The sequence below is a fragment of the Plutella xylostella genome, chromosome 15 (assembly GCF_932276165.1).
Source record: "Plutella xylostella chromosome 15, ilPluXylo3.1, whole genome shotgun sequence".
Classification (NCBI taxonomy): Eukaryota; Metazoa; Arthropoda; class Insecta; order Lepidoptera; family Plutellidae; genus Plutella; species Plutella xylostella.
Genome location: NC_063995.1, coordinates 5,038,056 through 5,059,931, shown reverse-complemented (window position 1 = coordinate 5,059,931; position 21,876 = coordinate 5,038,056). Strand labels below are relative to the sequence as shown.

The window sequence follows — 21,876 nt, the reverse complement described above, 5'->3', positions numbered from 1 at the left end:
AACACAGCTTATATATAGATTCCGATTCATTAACTTCTCATTTTATTAAATTAACGGTACCTACACAGTACCTACACACAGGTATTAATTTTTTATTTTTCAATGCTTACACGTAAGCAAGTATTTAATCCTCTTCTATTACGTTGATGATAATTATAATAGCACATAATTGAATTGAATTGGTAATCCTACGTATCATTATTTTCTTAAGTTATTGTCCTTCATAGTTACCCAATATTCCACACTGCTAAGTGCTGACCCATTTAACTTCACTCGACATACAACTTCCGCTGTAGGTACCTAGACGTTACCGTATCTTGCATGTTTCACCACGATGTTTCCTTCACCGTAAGAGCATGTGCCTACCTACTTATGAAATTCATTGATACATGCCAGGATTCGAACCCTCGCAGGAATCAGAGCCATACTCAAAATCTAGGAATACTTAGGTACATACTTACGTATTATTTTTCCACTTGTAGCAGTTACGTTACAATAATAGCCTCTGCTTCCTGTTACATTTTATGTGCTCCTTTGTCGAGTAAACATACAATGCAGGTAGGTCGCGTCTCTACAATAATAACAGGCCGGCGGGGTCGATACTTGTTCGATGGGATACTTACCTTTTTGTAAGTGGGTACGTAGGTGCTTTACTTAGGTACCTACATAATCACTCGATTTTTATGTTTATAGAAAAATAATAAGCTGGTAAATAGTACCTGCATGTTCGGTGGAGATAGCTAGCTATGCATAAGTATGTAGGTAAACTTATGTAAATGTAGATATACTAGGTAGATGCCTAAGTACACCTATATCTACATAGGGGAAATACATACAATCATTCAAGTAGACAAGTATATACCTAATATTGTGTCTATTCACATGATAGTAGGTAGGGTAACTCTACAATACATTCATTCGATATCAGATATTCGTAGAGTAGACTAGTTTTAGGTGCCCTTATACCATTGCTTGATTATGTAGTAAGTACCTAGGTACTCATAACTCATAAGTGTGGCTAAATAGAGGCATTATTTATGCCTATACAGTGAAGAGTTTTCCCATTCACTAAGGTGAAGTTAGAGGCTAGCTGCCTAATGTGTGATCGGAGTCTGTCTAGCTGAAACTAGATATGTTCGGTGAGATTTCATTAGTTTTCAGCCTCCAGTCAATTTTGCACTCCTCTATCAGAATACATTTATTAACACTTGCTAGTTACCAATGCATGGGACTTCTTATGTATCATTCACAATAATTGAATTGTTTTTGTTTTTGGCCCGGTGTTTGACCTAGTTAATTATAGTCAGTTTTATCTACACCTTTTCCGATATCTACCAATATCGGCACTTCAGGCCGTTATCAGTTCACTTGCACATTACACCTTTGATACTAGTTATGCCGCTTCTGCCACAATAACAAACTATTCATTATTTAAAAACTCATGTGAAATACCTACTTAGCATAACATATTCGTACGTTAGTGATGTTTGTGACCTGTGAAGTGTAAAACATTAATATTTTCAAGTAAGTACCTAAGTGGTGCAAATTGCGACCATTTATTCTATACAATTGCCAACAGATTCCTTTCAACTTCCATCACAAACAACGATAACCAAAATAATCTAAAGTACTTACCTACTTATAACACCTTGCTCTGCACCAGTCATCTGGTTCTATAAATATGCTCATCATGAGCTTTTCTATGTTACAACAGTGGAGAACAACTCGTACCGGCCGATCGAGCAGGGGTCCAATGCGGTGTCCATAGACATGGACCTGCTGCAGGTGGGGTCAGAGCCCGTGGGGCTGCGGTGTCCGTACTGCCAGGAGGACGTCATGACGCGGGCCAACTACGTGCGCGGGAGACTCACGCACCTCGTCGCGGCCGTGCTGGCCATCTTCTGCTGGTGAGTGGGATGCTTTTGTTTTTTAACCGACTTTGATAAAGATGGAGGTTCTCAATTCGTCTGTTTATGTATTTTTTCGATACTTAGGTAAGTTCATATGATGGCTATCATATTGTATGGAAGTGAAGAGTATTTTTTTACTAATATGATTGGTGTTGCTTATTATGCACGCTCACTATTGTATTCCGGTGAAGGTAATATTGAGATTTTATACGCATTTGTTTTAAGTACTTGCTAAAATACCTACGTAATTAGGTATAATCTACTGTATATAGGAACTACGATTTTAACCACTTAAGTTACGATACGTGAAATCGTGATAACTAAGACTACTTAGTGATAAGTCTGATATTTTGTAACATGGGTATTATTTGTTATTTCTACGTTAATTTTCTTAGAACGATAATATAAGTGGGTAAGTATTAATAGAGATATCCTACACTAATGGGTAACATAACTAGATAGAGATAACGCACAGTTTAACCAATAAGAAAAATATGTCAACGTAAGCAGTTGAAGACGTGCTATCTAAGTAGCTTCCAATACCCTTTATGCTGGCAAGAGGGCTATATAAATACTTAGTTAGATCAGAAATGATAGATCAATATCACTAAAATTCAGTTTCAAAAGTACCTACAATAAGTATAATAGTGGTCATAAAATAATGTTTCTAATAAGTATCCATTTGTACCTACAATTAGCATAGGATTGTTATCAATCGTTATACTTGTAGGTATCGTTCTTACTAAATAGGTACAATAATAAATGAGCAGCAGTTTGTGTAACTGACACAGTTAAATTAACTGACGATAGGTTATTAATAAGTAGGTAGGTATACTAACTACTTAATCTATACTTCTTGCTAGTAGCGTGTCACTATCGTGCCAATATTGTGGATGAGGGTTCGATTAGAGTCTACGAACTGGCAAACATAGTCTTATTAAGGCGCATATTCTGCATCCAGCTGGACATAGTTCATGATGAAAGTCTAGTTTACTTAGGTCCTGCTGCACAATGTGTGGATAATGACTACATGTGCGATAACAGACATGCTGTCACTGTCTAAAACATACATTTGTACATAGAGTGACAGCATGTCTTTTATCCCACTGGTAGTCATTATACAGACATGTGAAACGGGCTCTTACGGTCCACAAGAGACGGGACGGTAGTGGCCCTTATAAAGAGGAATATGTCCAGGAATTTTAATACTGACACGGCTTTAAAGGTTTCATTTTTCGGGTACACAGAGGAAAGGAAATGAAATTCATATTTTTGATGTAATCTTCCTCAGGGCTCTCTGCTGCTGCCTGGTTCCGTACGCGGTGAAGCGCTGGAAGAACGTGGAGCACTACTGCCCGCGCTGCCACCGGTTCCTCGGCGTCTACACACGGTCCTCGATTATTTAGCATTTAACATATTTATTAGGTGTATAATTTAAGATAAGGTATATGATAGTGGTAAGTATAATAGAAACAGATTTTTTAGTAAAGTGGTAAGATGTTCACACACTCGACATACTACATAATAATTATATCTCGTGAAAATATTTCAAATACAAGATATTATGTATGACGAGTCGAGCGAATGTCGGGGATACATAACGCAAGACATAAGACAGTGAATATGCAACCAGATTCAAGCCTGGGAGTTTCGGAGATTCCAAACTTTTCTTATCGTGTCGGTGAGAAACACTAGAGCTATACTTACACTAGGGTTTGCACAGTATCGATAGGATTAGTCAGTCGGATTTGCCTAGGCCAGGATGTGCTGGACGTATTTTAAGTAAGTACAGTACATTTATTCGTCACTCGAGGAGGCTCTTTTAGTGAATTCCACTAATTTAAATCAGATCATAAATTATTTTTTTCATCGGTAGGGCAACTCGGGCATCATTCGCTGTTAAGTTTGAGTTAACTAATAAATATCTTAGTGTAAGTTTAAACATATTATTATTTATTTGTAGGTAAGTACTTAAAAGACATAATATTTATTTAAATATATAAAAAAATATGTATTTAAGTAGTTCTTTCTTAACACCTTTATAAAACCTACGGTTTTTACGTATAAAGTTCTTAAAATTATTTGGTAAGCTTTAAAGTATAAATCATTTCAGTTTTTATTTATTTCATAAGTAATTAAAGAATACACTTACCTACTTAAGTATACTTAATCTGTTTAAATCAATTTTAAACCTATCAAACATTGCATAAAAACAATGGTATCACAGAACTTTTGTTACATTTTTCTTCTAATGATCCATTAATTAATTGAAACAAGCCTTGATGTGGTGCCTTACTTAATTTACATACACAGATACCTACATAATTATGTTTATAGTACCCGTAGGACGGACATTTGATGTTTTTTCTAAGATCTAGTAAAATTCTCGAAATATTATAAGAAAAATAGCGTAGTAAAAAGAACTTTGTATGGGATGTTCAATTGTTCAGCTTGATAGATCCCGGTGTACAGCTTTATCTATCAAGCACAGGCAGTAACTTTCAGAATATCATGTATGTAAGTAAACACTAAAGTTAATGAAAGTGCTTGATAGCATACCCACAATAGTTAACATATAGCAATCGGAAGTCGTTGTAAAATATAAATTCGTTTGAAAAAGTCACTAAAATGTTAATCAGACCGTCGCACTATCAGTGATGGTAGCAGATGAGGCTTCTCTGGTCATGTATCATGAAGGTGCGAAGGTCCCGATGAAGGCTCGACAGGCGGGGCAGTAGTGGTTGGCGGACTTGCAGGACCTCATGCAGTAGGGGACGAAGCAGCCGCAACAGCATCTGAAGATTACAATGATATGTGTTGTAGATAGGTATAAATTTAAAGGCCAGTCTTAAAAAATCTTGTAAGTAGTGACTTTTACACAAAAACATTTAATGCTTGTTATTACATTGGTTCTAATTTTAAAAGTTTATAAATACAATACCTTACATTTACAGTCCTATTATAATAATGAACATTTAATAACCAATTTCATCATTTTGATTTATATTTAGGTTTACATAAAGATGGTCTTTATTTTATTAAAAGATAACAGAAATAGTAGAACAACGATAGCCTTGTTATAAGTTAATATGTATTTGTATAAGTATAAGCACGTTATTCAGTAATAATTCAGTGGCACACTTAGATGACTGGTCAAGGCCTGTTATCAAAATTCTTATGATCAGAATTAGAAGTAGATACGTTGGTAGGTACTAAATTAATAAAGTAGTAAACGAAGCTACTTACTTCGTATAAGTAAGTTCTAGTATTTATTTGATTCTGTAGATCTTTTATCCATAGAAATATCAGTCGGTTCAAGGACTTCAGGGTGTGACTGATAGTATAGTATTTGTCATCTATTTAGGTATTACCGGTAGTAAGTAGGAAGTAGGCCTTATTACCACAAACAAGACATTGTTTAACTGGAGTATGGCGCTCGACAATGTGTCAGATTCGGTTTTATACCTGTTAAATATCATTTAACCTTTTTTGTGGTATGTAATGCATTTATTAAGTCATCATTAGGAAGACAGGTATTTGGCGACAATTTCTGTTGAGATAATTATTATTACAGGTACCTACTTGTTATCAGCGTTATCTTATCATTGCATTTCCTAAATTTACAAGGTGATATTTCTTAAATATTTGTTAATGTTGAGATACCCCAACCATCCTTAACAAAATCCTCTCATATTCATATGTAGGTAAATGGTTCATGAAAAAGGTTCATGGTTGCCACTGTGTCGGTGGTGGTACGGCATTAGTACTCACCCGGCTAAGACACAGAGTGCGGCGGATACGATATGCGTCCGGTTGTTGGGCACGTACTGCACGCGGGTCACGATCTGCTTGTTGCACGTGGGGCAGGTCATGCCGGTGCGTCCCGGGCCCAGCTTGGGCGCGCCCCCGGCCGGCGCAGCTGCCTGGCCCGGCTGGCTGGGCGTGATGACCCTGGTCCGGGGAGGAGCAGTAGGAGGAATGTTCAGCCCGGGCGGCGGAGGAGGGTTGTCTCCGAAGTAGGGGGGCGGCGGCGTAGGGTTAGGCGCAGTCGCTTGGTAAGGCGGCGGCAAACCCATCTTGTTTTCCACTGGAATTATAGAAGAGCTTGTTTGAGAGAAGGTTTATTTAATGCTTGTTTTTGGTTTAAATTTGTACGTAATATTAGTGGGATAATTATTAGGGTACGCTTGCCAACTATGCCAGGTAATTAGTTACTAATCGTATTCCTGGAATGCAAAAGAGTAGTTTCAGGAATTTTGACTCATGGTAACTGAGCCAATGTGGTTATGAGCCCATGAATATTCTGTATGTTTATAAACTTCTAGCTGGGCTGACGTCATCTATTGAATTAGGTAAACTAGTTCGGCTACTAATGAAATGGAATTCCCAAATTATACCTTACGACCAGATATTTTATATCGTGAATGTAGTATGTATAATGTATATGTAATATGACATATTTCCTATATAAGTACATACACAGGTTGCAATAATCTGGAAAATTCTCAGTGAACTTTCTGCTGACTGATGATTCATACAATGGCATCCTGTATATTCATTATTGTTTCATTAATGTAGGGAATTAGTATTTTTTATGTACGTAAGATATGTGCTTTGTTTGTTCTTTACGTTTAGTATTCAGTGCGTGACCGGAGGACAAGGCTTTATGATAATGATATGTGTGAATAAGTTAACTAAATCAATTAATTTTAGCGCGTCGGTAAATACCTACGTAAATAATACTAATTATAATACCTAGAAGAGTTACTCATCCCTATAATGTGCCTGACTACAGGGGAAGGATTGTTGTTTATCTGTAATATCAACTTTAATTAATCTGTTTAAACCAGATTAATACATACTTAGCTTGTAATGATAAAAATACGGCTACTCATAAATAATAAGTTCATAAACATCCAATAATAAAATTGTCCACTGGTCGATACGCCACCTTTAACACAGTCATCGTCCGAGAACTCCTAAAGGATTTGTCTATTCAACTTGGATATGGCAAGTACCAAAAAAATACTTTTATTGTAGTTATACATAGAATATAGATTGCAGATGTTTTCCATGGTATGCAATATGCATGCCTTCATAATATATTATGTATCCTGGGATATCATGTAGGAAAGGTATAATAGTGATAGGTATTGGTTTCGTAGATTAGATGTATCATTAGATCTGATTACTCTTGCCTAAATTATAAACAATGCTAGTCTTTGAGGATCGGTGTATTGTATTGAAGTTAACTGTAAAGTTCCCTTAAAAAGAAATACATTCATAAGTATACGAGTAAGAAATAAATGACTGTAGAAACACATATTGCAAATCAAAGTTGGTTCTTAATATCACTTTTGATTATGTTAAGGTCAGATTTTCCTTCCTTGATGAAAGGCCATAATTACTGGAATACGAGTTAAAATTGGATGAAAAGATCAAGATTACTCACTTGTTGCATCCATGCTGACGAAACTCAACCTTCGGACTGTATTTTAAAATCCCTTTTTAAAATGTCACGCAATTCACTGGCAGTCACTGAACTTTCTAAACTTGTTTTTTAAGTTATACTTAGGTAAAGTATAAGTAGATAAACAGTAGTTTTTAGTAGTAGAACACACGCGTTAGTTACAGCTTTAGCTTATTTCGTATTAAAGTGAATAAGAAAATATATTGAGATAAAACGTTATGTTCTTGCAGTGTTTACAAGTCGAGTGAATGCAGACTCGCCATGGCCGAGCCGCAGCTCCAGTCTTTTGTTTGCACGAGAGAACGTACTTTGTGGCTTGCGCTTATCTCGAGGAAGCAGAGTCTAAATTAGCTTGTTTATAGGCATTAATTAAGTTGGTATATCTATAACGGTGTTGCATCAGTGTTAAAGTGAGCGAGACCACCCGCGCGGCAGACAGAGATAGACATGTGTATCACGTCACGTAACTTACTGTTTACGTCTTATCAAACGTATTGTTTTACGATTGAACCCGGCCTGTGTGTGTCACTTACTCACCATTGTATGTATAATTTTTAGGGACGGACACGGATACCAAATTTTATGGTGCTATAATAGTTGCGTTTTTACCTTTTGAGGTATTGAACCGTAAAACATAATTAAGACTGTGTTCCAAGTAGGTAAACTGTAGCGAGCTTCGCTTTGCCTTAAAGATGGGAAATCTTTTCCCGTGGGAAATCCAAGATAAGAAAAGTTACATATATTTTAACGTCAATCCAGACAAAGATAATGATTATACTTAATATTAATCCGCTTTCTGGATATGTTACCAAATTTCAAAATAAACAAACAAAAAACCCGACTGCACGCTAAAAAGATGAAAACAAGCCCCAATGTTAATGGAAAGTATCGCAGGCGGGGACCAGCAGAGGGTTCACCATTTAGCTGAATGTTACTTAGATAGGTACATACATTGTGTGGCGGTCAAGTTGGTCCCCGCCTGCGATACTTTCCATTAACATTGGGGCTTGTTTTCATCTTTTTAGCGTGCAGTCGGGTTTTTGTTTGTTTATAATTATATTTTTTTATTAATAACTTTTTAGTTGTTTTTATTTTATGAAATTTTATGTCAGTAGTTTTAGTTTATGAACATTTTTTTATTTCAATAATTTTAGTGCTATGATTTAAATACTTACCTACAATATGCATATTTTTGTAATGTGCTAATCAAGGCCTTTCACTTGATACCCCACACGACATAGTTGGAAAAATATTATTTTTTCGATCATAACTGTATGTCCTCTAGAGGGCGCTATGTATATTTTAATGTAACGTCACATAGCCTATAACCATCGCGCAATCAATACGCTTCTAACGATACCACATACATCAAAATCTATCTAGCCGTTTAGGCTACAGGAGGGAACAAAGAAACAGACAAACATACATACATACATACATACATACAAACATACAATCGAAAAACATTACCCTCCTCCTTCGGCAGTCGGGTAAAAATCGATATCATCTGTTTTTACGGGAAAGAGCATAGAACAAACCGGACTTAGTGCTCAATGGGATAGAGCACCAAACATACTAGTTCACACAATTTTAAGTTTAACAATGAAAAAGTTCTAATGGGAACGGCAATGGCAGGTGGAACCTTTTCATTGCTCGTGAGTAGTAGGTTTTATTTTTTCAAGGTAGCTATTAGCGTCATTGGTAACTGAAGAACCTAAGTAGAAGGTTAGGTTCAAATATTTAATTTGAATTTTATCATAGGGTAAATCAAATCCATATATTAGGTATATACTAAGGTGTAAAATCTACAAGCTGAGATGTAGCAGTGGTTTGGCCATACAGCCAAAGAACTCATGCCATGACTCCTTGAGTATATGGGCCTGCTGGAAGAGGGCACATGTACATTGTACACCCGCCGATTCCGCGTTGTTGACCGACGAACTTATAGACAGATGTAGCCTGTAATGGCCGGACGAGGAATGCCGGAGACAGAGTATTGTGGCACTCCTAGGAAGAAGCCTGCACGAATACAGTGCAAAATGATCTTATTAACCATAATAGGTACATGATAATACCTATCCAAATTTGATTCAGTATAAATATTCTATTATCTTTAATGCCATCTACTTGCCAGCATTTGAATCAAGTTGTAACTCTGGTTAGATGATAGGGTAGGGCGGGCGGTAATCCACGGTCGACCGCGAGAGGGCGCCCCGGCGGAGGGCGGGCGGCGCGCGGCGAGGGCGGCTGCGCGCGCACGGTTACATAACGAGGGCTCCTCGACAGCGCAGCGCCAGCGATCGATGCGCGAGTGGCTCGCGCCGGGCGGGGGGAGTCAGTCGAGCGGCGAGCGAGCGACATGGCGGCGCGCCCACCCCGCGCGGCGGTCCCGCGCCCGCGGCCCGGGCCGCGCGAGTAGGTCGCCATGCGCGATGCGGTATGAGGCATCGCCGCGCCCGGCGGGCCGGCCCCCGCTAGCGGCGCCGCCCCCGCCATGCGAGCGCCGCCGCTGCTGCTGCTGCTGCTGATGGCGGCCGCGGGTCTGGCCGTGAGTCCGCTCGCGCGCCTCAACCCCTGGCTGAGCGCGTGCGACCTGGAGGAGGAGGGCGCGGGCGGCGCGCGCGAGTGCAGCGGGGCGGCGGCGTGTGGCGGCGGCGGCGCCGAGCCGCTCTCGGCGCGCGACGTGCCGCGGCTGTGCGCGCTGGCGGCCGGCGAGCGCGCGCGGCGGCTGAGCGCGCTGCGGCTGCGCGCGTGCTGCGAGCGCTCGCCCGCCTCCGCGCTGGACGCGGCCGCGCGCGCGCACGTGCAGGCCGGCGGGCCCAGCTGCGAGCACACGCTCTTCGACTTGCTGCGTCTGGACGAGATGGTGGCGCGCGTTCACTGCGACTTTGCCGATATCCTCACGCGCTACGACTGCGAACAGTCATACTCCGTTCATACTTGTCACGAGTGCCAGGTGAGTCATCGCCCTAGTGTTTCTCTGCAGACTGGACGTGCAACTTGACTGCCTAGTTAGAGTGAGCCTTCGAACTTAAGGAAGAACTTAATAATCACAATGATTATAGGCTATCAAATGGGAAGTTTTAATTTCAGTGACAGCTTGAATTAGGTTATGCATAAAACATAAACATTCGATGTTAATAAATACCCATGAATAGAGCCTCTAATTAAAAAAGTAATAATGATGATCCAGTTCCCATCTGGATGGTGTCAAGTGGAGGAAGGTGAGGTCCTCGCGGCGCCGCGGCTCTCCGCGTGACCCGCTTCACTTCGCCTCTCCGTTTATATGCGTGTATCGATCCACTTCGTCAAGTCACGTTTCTTAACCTAACATTAGGTGAATGGCGGTTTGTGTAGAGTAATGTGCGAGGCGGAGGCTGTGTGATGGATCAGCCGCGGCCGAGGCGTCATTAGTCACGCAGGGCGCCGCCAGCACCGCCGCCGCCGCCAGACCCATGTGTCCTACATGACATTATCTATATCCTATTCTGTATGTTCAAGTACCGCGGGATGCTCAAAAAAGGGCCACACCGACCGGTAGTCATCAATCAGCTCATACTTAACCGATGCTTGAGATGCTCAGAACATTCCCTACTGACCTGAGACTAGGTTAGGCCACTTGCCTACCTACTATAGAAATCGCTTAGGTATTCTCGTTCATATAATCTATATCTGTATGTTCTTTCGAATCAAATAGATTATAAGAGTAGGCATGAATCGCAATATTTTGTAATTCTATTATGATCAAAAGACTATACCCATCAATAGTATAATGAGACCTTTTGTATCATAACATAATTATAACTATTTTCATTACCCAATAAAGTATGAGACATACTTTTACCATACAGTAAAATCTTTACAATTTACTTTTTACCTCAGTATACTCGATTCGGTTTCAGAATTCATAATAATATTCTTTTCATTTCCATTGTGCACATCAGTCGCATATTTTGAATGAAGTCATTAATTTTCCAATTGATAAATTTTCCATAGGCACAACGCTATTATAATATTGAGATAAGGGTCTGTATTAAAAAAGTGCCCTACCTACCTATTAGCTACGTATATAGGTATTATTCATAGGTACTACGATATGATCGGGTGCAGCTTAAAGTATGATAATTAGGTGATACTCTAGATCTGTCTACCTATGTTATTACGAGTGAGTAAGCTCAAATCAAATAAAAAATGGTTGATTAATATGTGGGGTCACCTCAACATGGCCATCATACTCCAAGCTAGGCAGGTCCTTTAATGTGGTATCAGACAGCTGAATTATTTACTACACAGATAATTAATGTACATATTATTTAACCAGGGAACTAACGCGGGATCTTCGGCATTAGCAGGCAGGGTCACTAACCACTAAACCATTCGGTCGTAAATGGTCGGTAGCAAGAGTTTCTGTCAAAACTAAATTATTCATATGAAAGGACGATTGCACCTGTATAGAATACAACGTACAGTGCATAAAATAAATAAAGCTACTCATCATTTCACGACAAAATAGACTATACTTACGTATAAATGCTTTCCTCATAGCTGTTGAATCAGTCTTCGGTCGGGATCTGTAATTTATGGCTGTAGAATCGCTGAATACATTTAGCATTGAAATGCGGTTTTCACTGCGCCAGAACATTCCCAGCCAAGTATTGTGTCTCTGATGGGTTGGTGAAGGACTTCTAAATCGTTTATTGCAATACCTTAGGTACTGTGTGATATTATAATATCTAAGTTAAACCTTACAATATAGGTAATTAACTAAGATTGTAACAATGCAATAAAATCAAAAGTTATCATTTTTATTATTTTAACGAGCGAGTAATGCAAGATACATATTCTCAGATACGAGTCTACGACTCGAATTTACAACAACCAACACAACATAATTCCTCAGGCACATATTCACCGACCCTATGATCTTCGTCTTGCTAACATGTTGAATCAAAAACAAAAAAGTTTCAGAGAGCACTTATAATATGAATTCAGCACATTAATCGCTAAACAAACACAAACAACGCTGTGTCTCGCACGCACATACAATATACAACCGCTGCCACTGGACCGTCACTCTGGCTTTCCGAAATATCCAGGAGACCTATCGTGGTAAAACGAAGTAAAAAAAGTCAAAACGAAGTAGGTAGTGTTAACTTAAAACCGAAAATCGTTGTCAAAACCATTTCGCGACGTAACTACACAGTTACGGAGCGCTGTGTAGTACGCTAACCGCGTCGCTATATCATGGGATTAAACGTCCCCATCGCGTGGCAGATCTCCGAAGCTTCGTATTTCGTCAACCAAGAGTAGCCCTCTATATCCTCGCTAGCGTGACTGGGGTCATTGCAGGCGCTTCAGCTGAAAGCTTCCAGGCATTTGCCGGTTCGTTTGCTTTATTGCAGTTCACCTGCCGTATCGCACAACTACACAAAGCGAATGCTTCCGAACTGCAATGGTCGTTGTGGATTGGCTAGCCAGACAGTTTTGTTTTTGTTCAGATAGTTGAATACAGTCTGTGGCGCACAGACATTAGTAACATGCACTAAATTACAAGTGTAATATATTTCTAAAATAGTTACGATGTTTGTAATGATAAACCTACGATGTTTTTTTACTGCCAGTTTCTATATCTCTATCTATCCATAAATGGTAGTTACTTTCATACGATTTTGACATAATCAAAAGTAACAATCTGTCAAAATCGTATGAAAGTAACTATCAGTTATAGATAGATAGAGTTATAGAAACCGGCAGTTAGAGAATCACTACCTAGTTGATTCGGAGCTTTCACATTATTCTTATTAAAAATTTAATATAAAAACTATTTATAGTTTTTTAAATAAAAATAACTGACGGTCAAAATTTCAAGCTGCAAATTAAATAAAGAAGTCCTCCTAGTCAATAGAAAATTGAGTGGATGAATATCAAACTGCCATATGTCCACCTACCCGAAAAATTTACTTTTTGATTTGGTCGTATTCTCCGTTAAAATGACAGTTTGCCTATGCCCTTCAAGTTCCAATAAGTGCAAGGCATCCATGAGAAAAAAGCCGTTAAAAAGTAAGTTTTTTTCAAATCCTTTTAAGTCTAACCGTTTCGCATTACAAATTTTCACAAGTCCATTCCGGCCAATCACAGAGCGTAATTTTTTCAACATGGCGTCAGTCTTGGTGAGAATTTCGAGGCTGTGGTGTGTGCTCCCAGTGTTTTATAACGAATAAGAATGAAAATGTTGAGGAAATTGTGATTGTGGACCCTGATAAAGCTCGGAAAAGGAACAGATTGAAGAGTGTAGCAAAAAAACGACAGAAAACTATGGCGAAGTAAGTTTAAAACCCCTTTTTTTCTAACCCACGTGTCAATCACAAAGCATTTTCGTAGTAAACACAGGGCTGTATCGGACAGAATATAATACGGTAGGTAGGTACTTTTCTACCGATAAATTTTGGTTGATTAACTTCATTGTATTTAATAAAATATAGACTATATTAGTCTTACTGGCTCCGGCCCATGATATTAGTATTTTTCAAACAACTATAAGTCCTTATGACTCATATCAAAACAGCATAAGTCTTGTATGGGCATATCAAACTGCTATAAGTCCAAACTGTTTATTAACTTTTACGCCTTTCTATGAGTGTTATGATGGATTTGTTTATTAAAATACATTCTTAAGGTCACAAGTCAACTGATTAAATCACGGGGCAAGTTCTATGACCATTAAATAATAGAGAAAACAAAAACCTCCATTTCCCAAATTTTGCGTGGACGTGAGATATGGCAGTTTGATATTCATCCGCTCAAATAATTTTAGCCTAAACTCGAGGTAGTTGCTATTTATAATAATCCTACCGTTGAGGAGTTCCCCTTGACTGCCTTCCGTTTCCATCATCAGATCTGCCCCAGGTTACCATAATATTGTTTTGTTATTAAGAATGAGTGGGACAGTGGAACGCCAATATGGCTACTTACAAAAAAAGAATTGTACAGTGCCACAAACTTATCTGTTCCGGTGACAGCTCACATAAACGTCTAATATTTCTTAATTTTATAAGATTTTAAGTTTACTCGTATTGTTAATTCGCTCTTGCGGTGTTAATAAACCCATCTAATCTTTTACAATATACAATTCATTAGTAAGTAATGAGATATGGATCAATTTAGTTCGCTCTCACCGGAACAGATAAGTTTGTCGCACTATATTTGGGTTATAAATGTCATTAGAATCCATTGAGCCCGAGTACGCGTTGTTCTATGTTAGAATCAGTTAATGTAGATGCCCGAAATGTTTTTTTTTACCTCTTTTGGTTATAATTTGGGGTCTCTTATTGTTGAAATTTATCTCAATGCATCAAAACGACGAATGACGAACAGAGAACTTAACTGAGATATATAAATTGTTTATAGTTTTATTTACTATTAATATTTTATGTATTTACTTGTTTGCTTATAATATTCGTCGGAAATAGCAAATTTTCAATGTCCGTGTTGAATATATTACAGCTGGCCTACCTTTGTGCATACTTAAATAGCTTCCTATTATTAGTATTCACAAAGGTATAACCTATAGGTACCATTCTTCATGTAATGCTCAAGCACTATAATTATACATATACATGTATCATTGCTTCAATAGGCTTAAAGGAAACTGTAATTAGTATGTTATGTGCATTATGGAATATATGGTACCGTTATTATACCTACAAGCATCGTAGCAGATCAGACGTATCGGTGCTTCCTAGCCGCATGAACTGGGTTCCAATACCGGACAAGACCATCAATATATGCTTTTAAAGTTTTTATCCATGTAAGCTGTATTGTATACAAATAGCTGTACTGTAGAAACTATGGAGAAAGTACCAGTGACGTTGTTGCGAGACGTCGTCGTCTTCTGCAACCTTATAATGTCCTGTCTTCTGCCACTAATTTGCATGTTTATGTAGGCATTCATTTGTTTTCTATAAAATATTTACAACAAAAACACGCAATTAATTTCATTTACTTGCTTACTTTCACTTTCATATTATAGGTTCGTTCGGAGCTCCGACAGAATCGGCATTTCATCCCGCGCCCGCCGTTACTCTCACTATATTTCGTGGAATTTAGTTTTCAATCCATTTTGCCCTTTGGAAACTATTTAATGCTGAAACGACTATTGTTGGAGTTTTTCATGCAATTTTTTTCTATTATAATGTGCAATGATTGTTGAATGCGTTACATTCATTCTACAATCTTAAGAGTTATAAAGATATTTTTTAAATGTATTTAAAATACTTGAGTTGCTTCAGTGTTGGATAGTATCGGTCAGCGATCAAGCCAAAATAACGCAGTCCGTATAGAGTGTATGAGGAATATCATTATCATCTATCATTTATCACTGAGCGAGGTATAGAAAGATGTCCATTTGCCCACTACACGGGGTTCCTCCGAAGGATTTAATTAATATGGTTATAAAAATACTGACGAAATAATGACTTACAAATACACTCACGGGCAATGAAAAAGTTCCAGTCAGAAAAGCACCAAGTTATTCTTAGGAATATTCAAGTACATGTAAAAGCTCCCCAGAATATTACCAACTAAAAACGTAAACATTTTGTTCAAATAACCTATGAAATGTGTAAAAAAATCGAGGCCATTTAGTGTCGGAATTTTGTAAGTGGAACTGTTTCTTTGCACATGAGTAGGTATATTATGTACTAGCTCTTAAAAATAAAAAATCTGTCTAAGAACTATGACCGGCTGGATAATGAACAGCGCCACGACATAACAATATTGTATTCATTCTTATTTTGGCGAAAAAGGTAAACAATCTTTGTGTGTCTTTTTAATTAGCTAGATTTGGCACATCTAGATATGTGAACCCACCAACCCGCAGTGGACCAGCGTGGTGGGAAATGGTCCAAGCTTAGGAAGGCAGTTTAGACCTTGGGGATATGCACAAAGGTTCCATTCGAGAGAGCTAGGTGCAGGTACTGATACCCCCATAGAGAATAGAGAATAGAGAGACACTCCAAGATTGCTCAAAATCTACGACAAGTAAGAAAAAATACATAAGTAATACATAAATATTTATTGTGACACCCTTTCGGAGAGGCCTATGTCCAAAACTCCAGAAGTGGATAATTACGGGATTATCAATACGTATTGCATATAATTAAAGTGAAGCTAATTTTAGCTAAACTACTAAATTAATTATAACACGGTAGGGATTATACTTAGTGTTAGATGAGTTGACCTAAATCTATTTTCTAAAATCGGTTCTAGATTACAAAATGGATGATAATAAAATTAGTTATTGCTTTTAAGCAGTGCAGTCTACATTTAAATATGTCTACAATACTTACATTAGATTTTACATATTAAAATAATACCTCTACATTATAGATACCTACATTGTTATTAACTAATATACTACTTATATACCTTAGATACGCTGATTTTACTATAATATCCGTATCATATTTTCAACAAATAATACTTTTTTACATCGAGAAACAAAAGTATTTTTTGACGATAATGAGATTGTATCGCATAAAAGTAAAACAAAAAAAAAACTAAAACGTTTTAACTTTACGTTTTTACTATTTATTTATTTATTACACCTAACTCTGTTGGGAACTTAATCACATTTGTACGATAATTGATGTGTTGTATCGGAACATTGACACTACGTGGTAGCAAAGACTACATGTACAGCCTATGATACAATTTCATGTTCATTTAACTATTACAGAACCGCTCTGAAATAATCTACTTTAAATAGATTCTGTGCGGGATAACCTGTTTATGGCGCTAATGAATTTACCTACTGTAGCGTCCACGTACCAGCGGGGTCACTCTATATAACGAAAAACTAAGTTCTGGAGCGCTACTGCGGGAGTCTCGACTCTATCTCGTTGTATTAAACGTGCCGATTGTACGCCAGCAGCCGTTCGTTTGTTTTTCGTCAGTATTGAGTAATACTCCAGGCTATCAGCAACTGCTTTATAGAGACATGCTTTGAATGGATAGATATAGGGATTATTTGTTAAATTTAGTATGAACAAATGATTAAGGTATTATAAATCTAGAATAAAAATTTACTGTGCTACCACAAAAAACTTGAAACACAGTTTAACTAGTGTTTAAAACGAAATTTGACAGATTTTGTAGGCGTTTGACAGCACTAAACATCTGTTAAATACTGTCTAAGTTTTTGTGGTAAGGCCCGTAGAGTCGAAAAATGACAAGAAAATGGAAAATCATTATTTTTCTTGACCGACTCTAATATTATCCATCCAATTTTCAAACAACACTACAATTTTTGTATTCTATCACCATTTAGAATAGAAACTATAAAAAATAAATAATACCTACATATCCAAATACTTATAGATGTAACGGATTACCGCGGCGATTTCACTATCTACCTCTACCTAGGTAAAGCGTATTCACGGGAAGGTTTCAAAGGGAGGATTCCGAAATTCATCTAACCTTTTTTCCTATTATATCTACTTAACTACTTGATCGCAACGGAATAAAATTTTATTACTGCAGATGTGGGTCCGAGCTTCTTTTATTAAATTACGCGGTCATCGTTTCCTCGGACCGAATAATTACAAACGCGTCGAGTTGTCTCTTTGTGATCATCTGTCATCTTTATGGCATGAGCATGGGAATTTTACATAATTTGACTTCTCTTTTAAGTACTTGGCTTCGTTAAGTTAGTACGTATTTATTACCTGAGGGTTTTGTACTGATTTTAATCATTGTTAAAGGATTTTTGTCACTTGCATCGTTAGAGGAGTAGTGGATATTTTCGTTCATCACCCCAAAATTAGCTTCAGAAATTATTTTTTACTTCGATATAAGGACTCCAATCCAATAAAACTTTCATTTAGGGCTGTCAAGACCTACTATTTAGGCAATAAAACATGTTTATTCGATATTTTCCATTCATGTACAGCGCTTTAGCTTAGTCGCCACCTGAGGTTTCTTTACAATTATCGACAATAGATACCAGTATAGGTAGTAGTATACTGGTTAGCAGATCCCTAACAAATTCTCAGTACTAAAATGTTTTCGTATTAATAGAATCCCTCTCATCTCTAAATCGAGGGAATGGTTGCAACAAATCTGTGTCGAAGTCACTAAGTCTCGAATCGGTTGAAAGCAAAGTCTGGTCGCAGGCTCGTGGAGTTCATTCAACAACACACGGCGCGGCGTGGATTGAGGTTAGCCGCCGCGCGCCGGCGCGCCCGCCGCGCACGCGCCCCGCGCCCTCACCATCCTTCCTACCTCGCAGACTACTTTCAATCTTCCATATATTCACCCTTGTCACTGCCTTCACTTATTTATTACCATCATATCTAACTAACCCACTACGCCTCAACATACTCCTGTAACAAGTTTCGAGGCTAAAGCTGATACAAATGTGAAATATGAGCAGTTTTGCGCGGGCAGCGGTCCGTGATTCATGTTCAAGGCCACATGTCCTGTAAAGATTTCACGGAGCGACGACGTCCTCATTTCGATGGTTCACTCATGGACGAATATACAAAATTTTAGGTAGAAATATCACAGTAATTGTTTGTTTTACCTTATTTTGAATATTTCTACAATACTTATATTAGTAAATACTATATTTATATGTTTTTACTAATAGCACCCAATACTTATATATTTATTATTTACCTACTTATTTTTCAACATACGGCGTATTTTTTGCCATTCCTACTATTTCATACTTTTGCAACATACCGTAACCATTTTCCATAGCTCACACACAGATATGTTCAATATCCCGATCCTTTATTTGTTAAAATCGTGTGATTACATAAATTTTCCGTTAAACATGTAGCAAGTCTCCCGAGTAGTCTAAATACAAGTTCCATCAATAAGTTAAACATTTTCTCCGCCCGGGGCCGAGCATATTTGTCGAAAGTAAACAAATTCGAATGGTCGTGTTCCGATGGTCCCGAGCAGTCGTGGAGACAGGTTTAACTATGGCGAGGCAAATTGGTTATTGCGCCGCGCCGACCCGCCCCCGAAAGGTTGAGAATTTTCCTCGAGGTTCGATTTTGAAACGCTTCCCAGAATAGTATGGAAAATACAAACGTGTTTTAAATGTGCGACGGAGTCTGCTCCCAACGGCTTTCTTTGTGTAGTGTGTTTGATTGGATTAGCATTCTGGTTTTTATTTCTCGTGTTTTTCACACCGATTGGTTGAGAACACAATTTCATTGTTTGTTGAGTAAAAAAACCATTTTTAGATTTTATTCGCGTACGTACTGTCCATATAAGAACCTTACTGCTAACTGTAGAAGAACATATCTGTAGATGCTATGCTTTGAAAAATACAATACGGATAACACAAAGACCAAAGATCCTTTTAAGAGCCAATATAATCACATCACATATAAGTTACATTTTCTCGACAAATTATATGAAATACTTATCATGGTACTTTTATGTCAGGAGCCACAAAACAAATGTATAAAATGTGTAAATGTACAAGAGTTCATCAAACGAATCTGTCGAATCCCATAAAATCTGCTTTCCTAGCCAAAATCTAATCAGGTGTAATTTGAAAAGAGGGAGGATTCGTGAACTGTAAATGCGGCAGCGGACCGACGATCTTAGTGTAGTCGCACAGAGCCAGCCTGTGACCTACTTGCGCGACCCATATCTCTACTACATTTCTACATTTTAATCTATCTTGTGCCATAATAGATCTACGGTCCGATCTATAGAGAGTTTCTCATTTACAAACAACGTACTTAAACAACTCCCAAGTTGAAGGTTACAATAAAAACATTGTATCTAATTAATTAGCCATGCCTGTTTTATTGTTGTTAAGAAAAGATTCCATTATGTAGAATGGATTATAGAAGGTTCATTGAAAGGAAATCGTAAAAGGAAATTTATAAGTACGATTTTCCTTTTTATAGCTTGTCACTAACAAACGCTGTTCTTGACACGTAGCAACGCTCAATTACGACACTCTTGAATAAGCATTTATTCTATTTATTAATAGATAAAGTCTATGCATAAAATATTATCACATTCTCTGTGAGATAAGAGTCACAAAATGTTGTGCTTTCATTGACCATAAGTACGTTTCTGGAAGCAATCGTGTTTGTAGTCGGAAATTCGTGCCAACTTACAAAATATCCGCTTCATTTGGTTGTGTTCCGAGCCTGCGGATTTTGCCCTACATTTTGCCGACTTTTAACACCAATCTGGGCTAAAATAAACAGAAACAATAGCTTATTTAAAAGCCTTCTGTAGTGCTGTGGTAGGGGAAGTAATTGTAAGTGTAAACAGAGGGCGAAGGCGCGGGGCAACTGCGGCCGCGGGACGCCCGGCGCCCCGGCCCGCGCCCGGCCCGCGCCCGGACCAAGCTGTAGTTTCAGCTGAAATATTAAACGCGAAGGATCTACACAACTTTGCACGTGCCAAACTTCTCTATTATTGAATTCTGCTTGTAACGTTATATGTAAGTACCTACTAAGATTTAATTGTATCTCTATGTAAAAGTTTCACATCGTTTTATACGGATTACAGGTATATCTTAGGTTCGACTTATCTGTTGAATTTAGCTCTTTAATACAATTATCTTTTAAGCCACATAGCTACTTCGGCCATTCTTAGGGACATCCTAAAACAATCTCACCAATTGTTTTTAACATTTCACACCGAAAACAACTAAAATAAACCAGATAGACGTTAACATCGAAAGGTGAAATGATAATTTTTAGACAATAGGCGAATAGTATAAAGTTAGGGAGAAAAAAGCAAAGAATTAATGAGTGTTTTTTGTGATACCGTCGACTGTTGCCTCGGGGAGCGGGCCGAGCGAGCTGCATCGATTCTCGCGACACAATAACGATGAAAGATGCTTTAAAAAATACAAATACTTAGGTACTTTCATTCAATAACTTCCAGCTATTCACAATGCTTAATGAGTGTAACGATTAGCAATATTTACTTACACATTTTTGTGTGGGTTGTAGTAGGTATTGATAGCATAATTAATTGACGATGATAAACGATGTTCGTATATCATATTTCCCTACCAACAATTCATGCTTGTATGAACGATTAAAATATACGTTGTAACATTAAAGTTTTTTTTAAATATTCAGTAGTTTCAAAGCATATTTAATATTAAACAAACAATAAAAAAATCTAATAACATGAGTGTACTTATACAGGGTCTCCCAAAACGTGGCTGGGAAGGATGGTGATGGGAGTCACAATAAAAGGTCATTTTCTAAAAAACTATAAAATGTACTACCACACACACTATTTTGCTTACTGTACCTGAAATTTTTGCTGTATTCTTTTCAAAATTTGTTTGTGTTTTTTTTTTACGTTTTAGGGATTTTTGAAGTCGGTTATGGTTTTCTTAATTTTTATGTATTTATATACACTATTCTTGTTGGCATAGTCTTGTTGTAACAAGTAGGTACCTAAAATGTAGCCGGGTAAGATATCGTGATGGGTGGTGCC

The 21,876-nt window shown here is 37.9% G+C and overlaps 3 protein-coding genes across 4 annotated transcripts in view; 2 read left to right on the top strand and 1 right to left on the bottom strand.

The window, feature by feature from the left end:
• The first annotated feature begins 945 nt into the window (after positions 1 to 945).
• Positions 946 to 3,884, top strand: LOC105390796 (LITAF domain-containing protein). Of its 2 annotated transcripts, none has more exons than XM_011562158.3 (3): positions 946 to 1,139; positions 1,715 to 1,907; positions 3,202 to 3,884. In XM_011562158.3, exons 1-3 carry the CDS (start codon positions 1,133 to 1,135, stop codon positions 3,314 to 3,316), a joined length of 315 nt encoding a protein of 104 aa, XP_011560460.1. In that variant the 5' UTR covers positions 946 to 1,132; the 3' UTR covers positions 3,317 to 3,884. The 2 variants fall into 2 exon arrangements, with proteins under 2 accessions (XP_011560460.1, XP_011560461.1); XM_011562159.3 differs by lacking the exon at positions 946 to 1,139 and adding an exon at positions 1,232 to 1,524.
• Positions 3,885 to 3,987: 103 nt separating this feature from the next.
• On the bottom strand, positions 3,988 to 7,649 carry LOC119691268 (lipopolysaccharide-induced tumor necrosis factor-alpha factor homolog). The gene is made up of 3 exons (XM_048625972.1): positions 7,363 to 7,649; positions 5,682 to 5,997; positions 3,988 to 4,705 (listed from the first exon to the last, which is right to left on the bottom strand). The coding sequence occupies exons 1-3, from the start codon at positions 7,373 to 7,375 to the stop codon at positions 4,600 to 4,602; spliced, it is 435 nt and encodes a 144-aa protein (XP_048481929.1). The 5' UTR covers positions 7,376 to 7,649; the 3' UTR covers positions 3,988 to 4,599.
• A 1,601-nt stretch (positions 7,650 to 9,250) lies between these two features.
• Positions 9,251 to 21,876, top strand: part of LOC119691212 — a 39,732-nt gene continuing 27,106 nt past the window's right edge. Inside the window, exon 1 of the mRNA XM_038108073.2 lies at positions 9,251 to 10,336. Within this exon, the coding sequence (XP_037964001.2) occupies positions 9,875 to 10,336 (462 nt within the window). The 5' untranslated portion in view covers positions 9,251 to 9,874. The remainder of the gene's footprint in view (positions 10,337 to 21,876) is intronic.

Bases quoted from the DNA above. Each gene is read 5' to 3' on its own strand.
- LOC105390796 (XM_011562158.3), top strand. The intron at 1,908-3,201 runs GTGAGTGGGATG...AATCTTCCTCAG, and splicing joins GTGCTGGCCATCTTCTGCTG to GGCTCTCTGCTGCTGCCTGG.
- LOC119691268 (XM_048625972.1), bottom strand. The intron at 4,706-5,681 runs GTGAGTACTAAT...TGTAATCTTCAG, and splicing joins GCACTCTGTGTCTTAGCCGG to ATGCTGTTGCGGCTGCTTCG.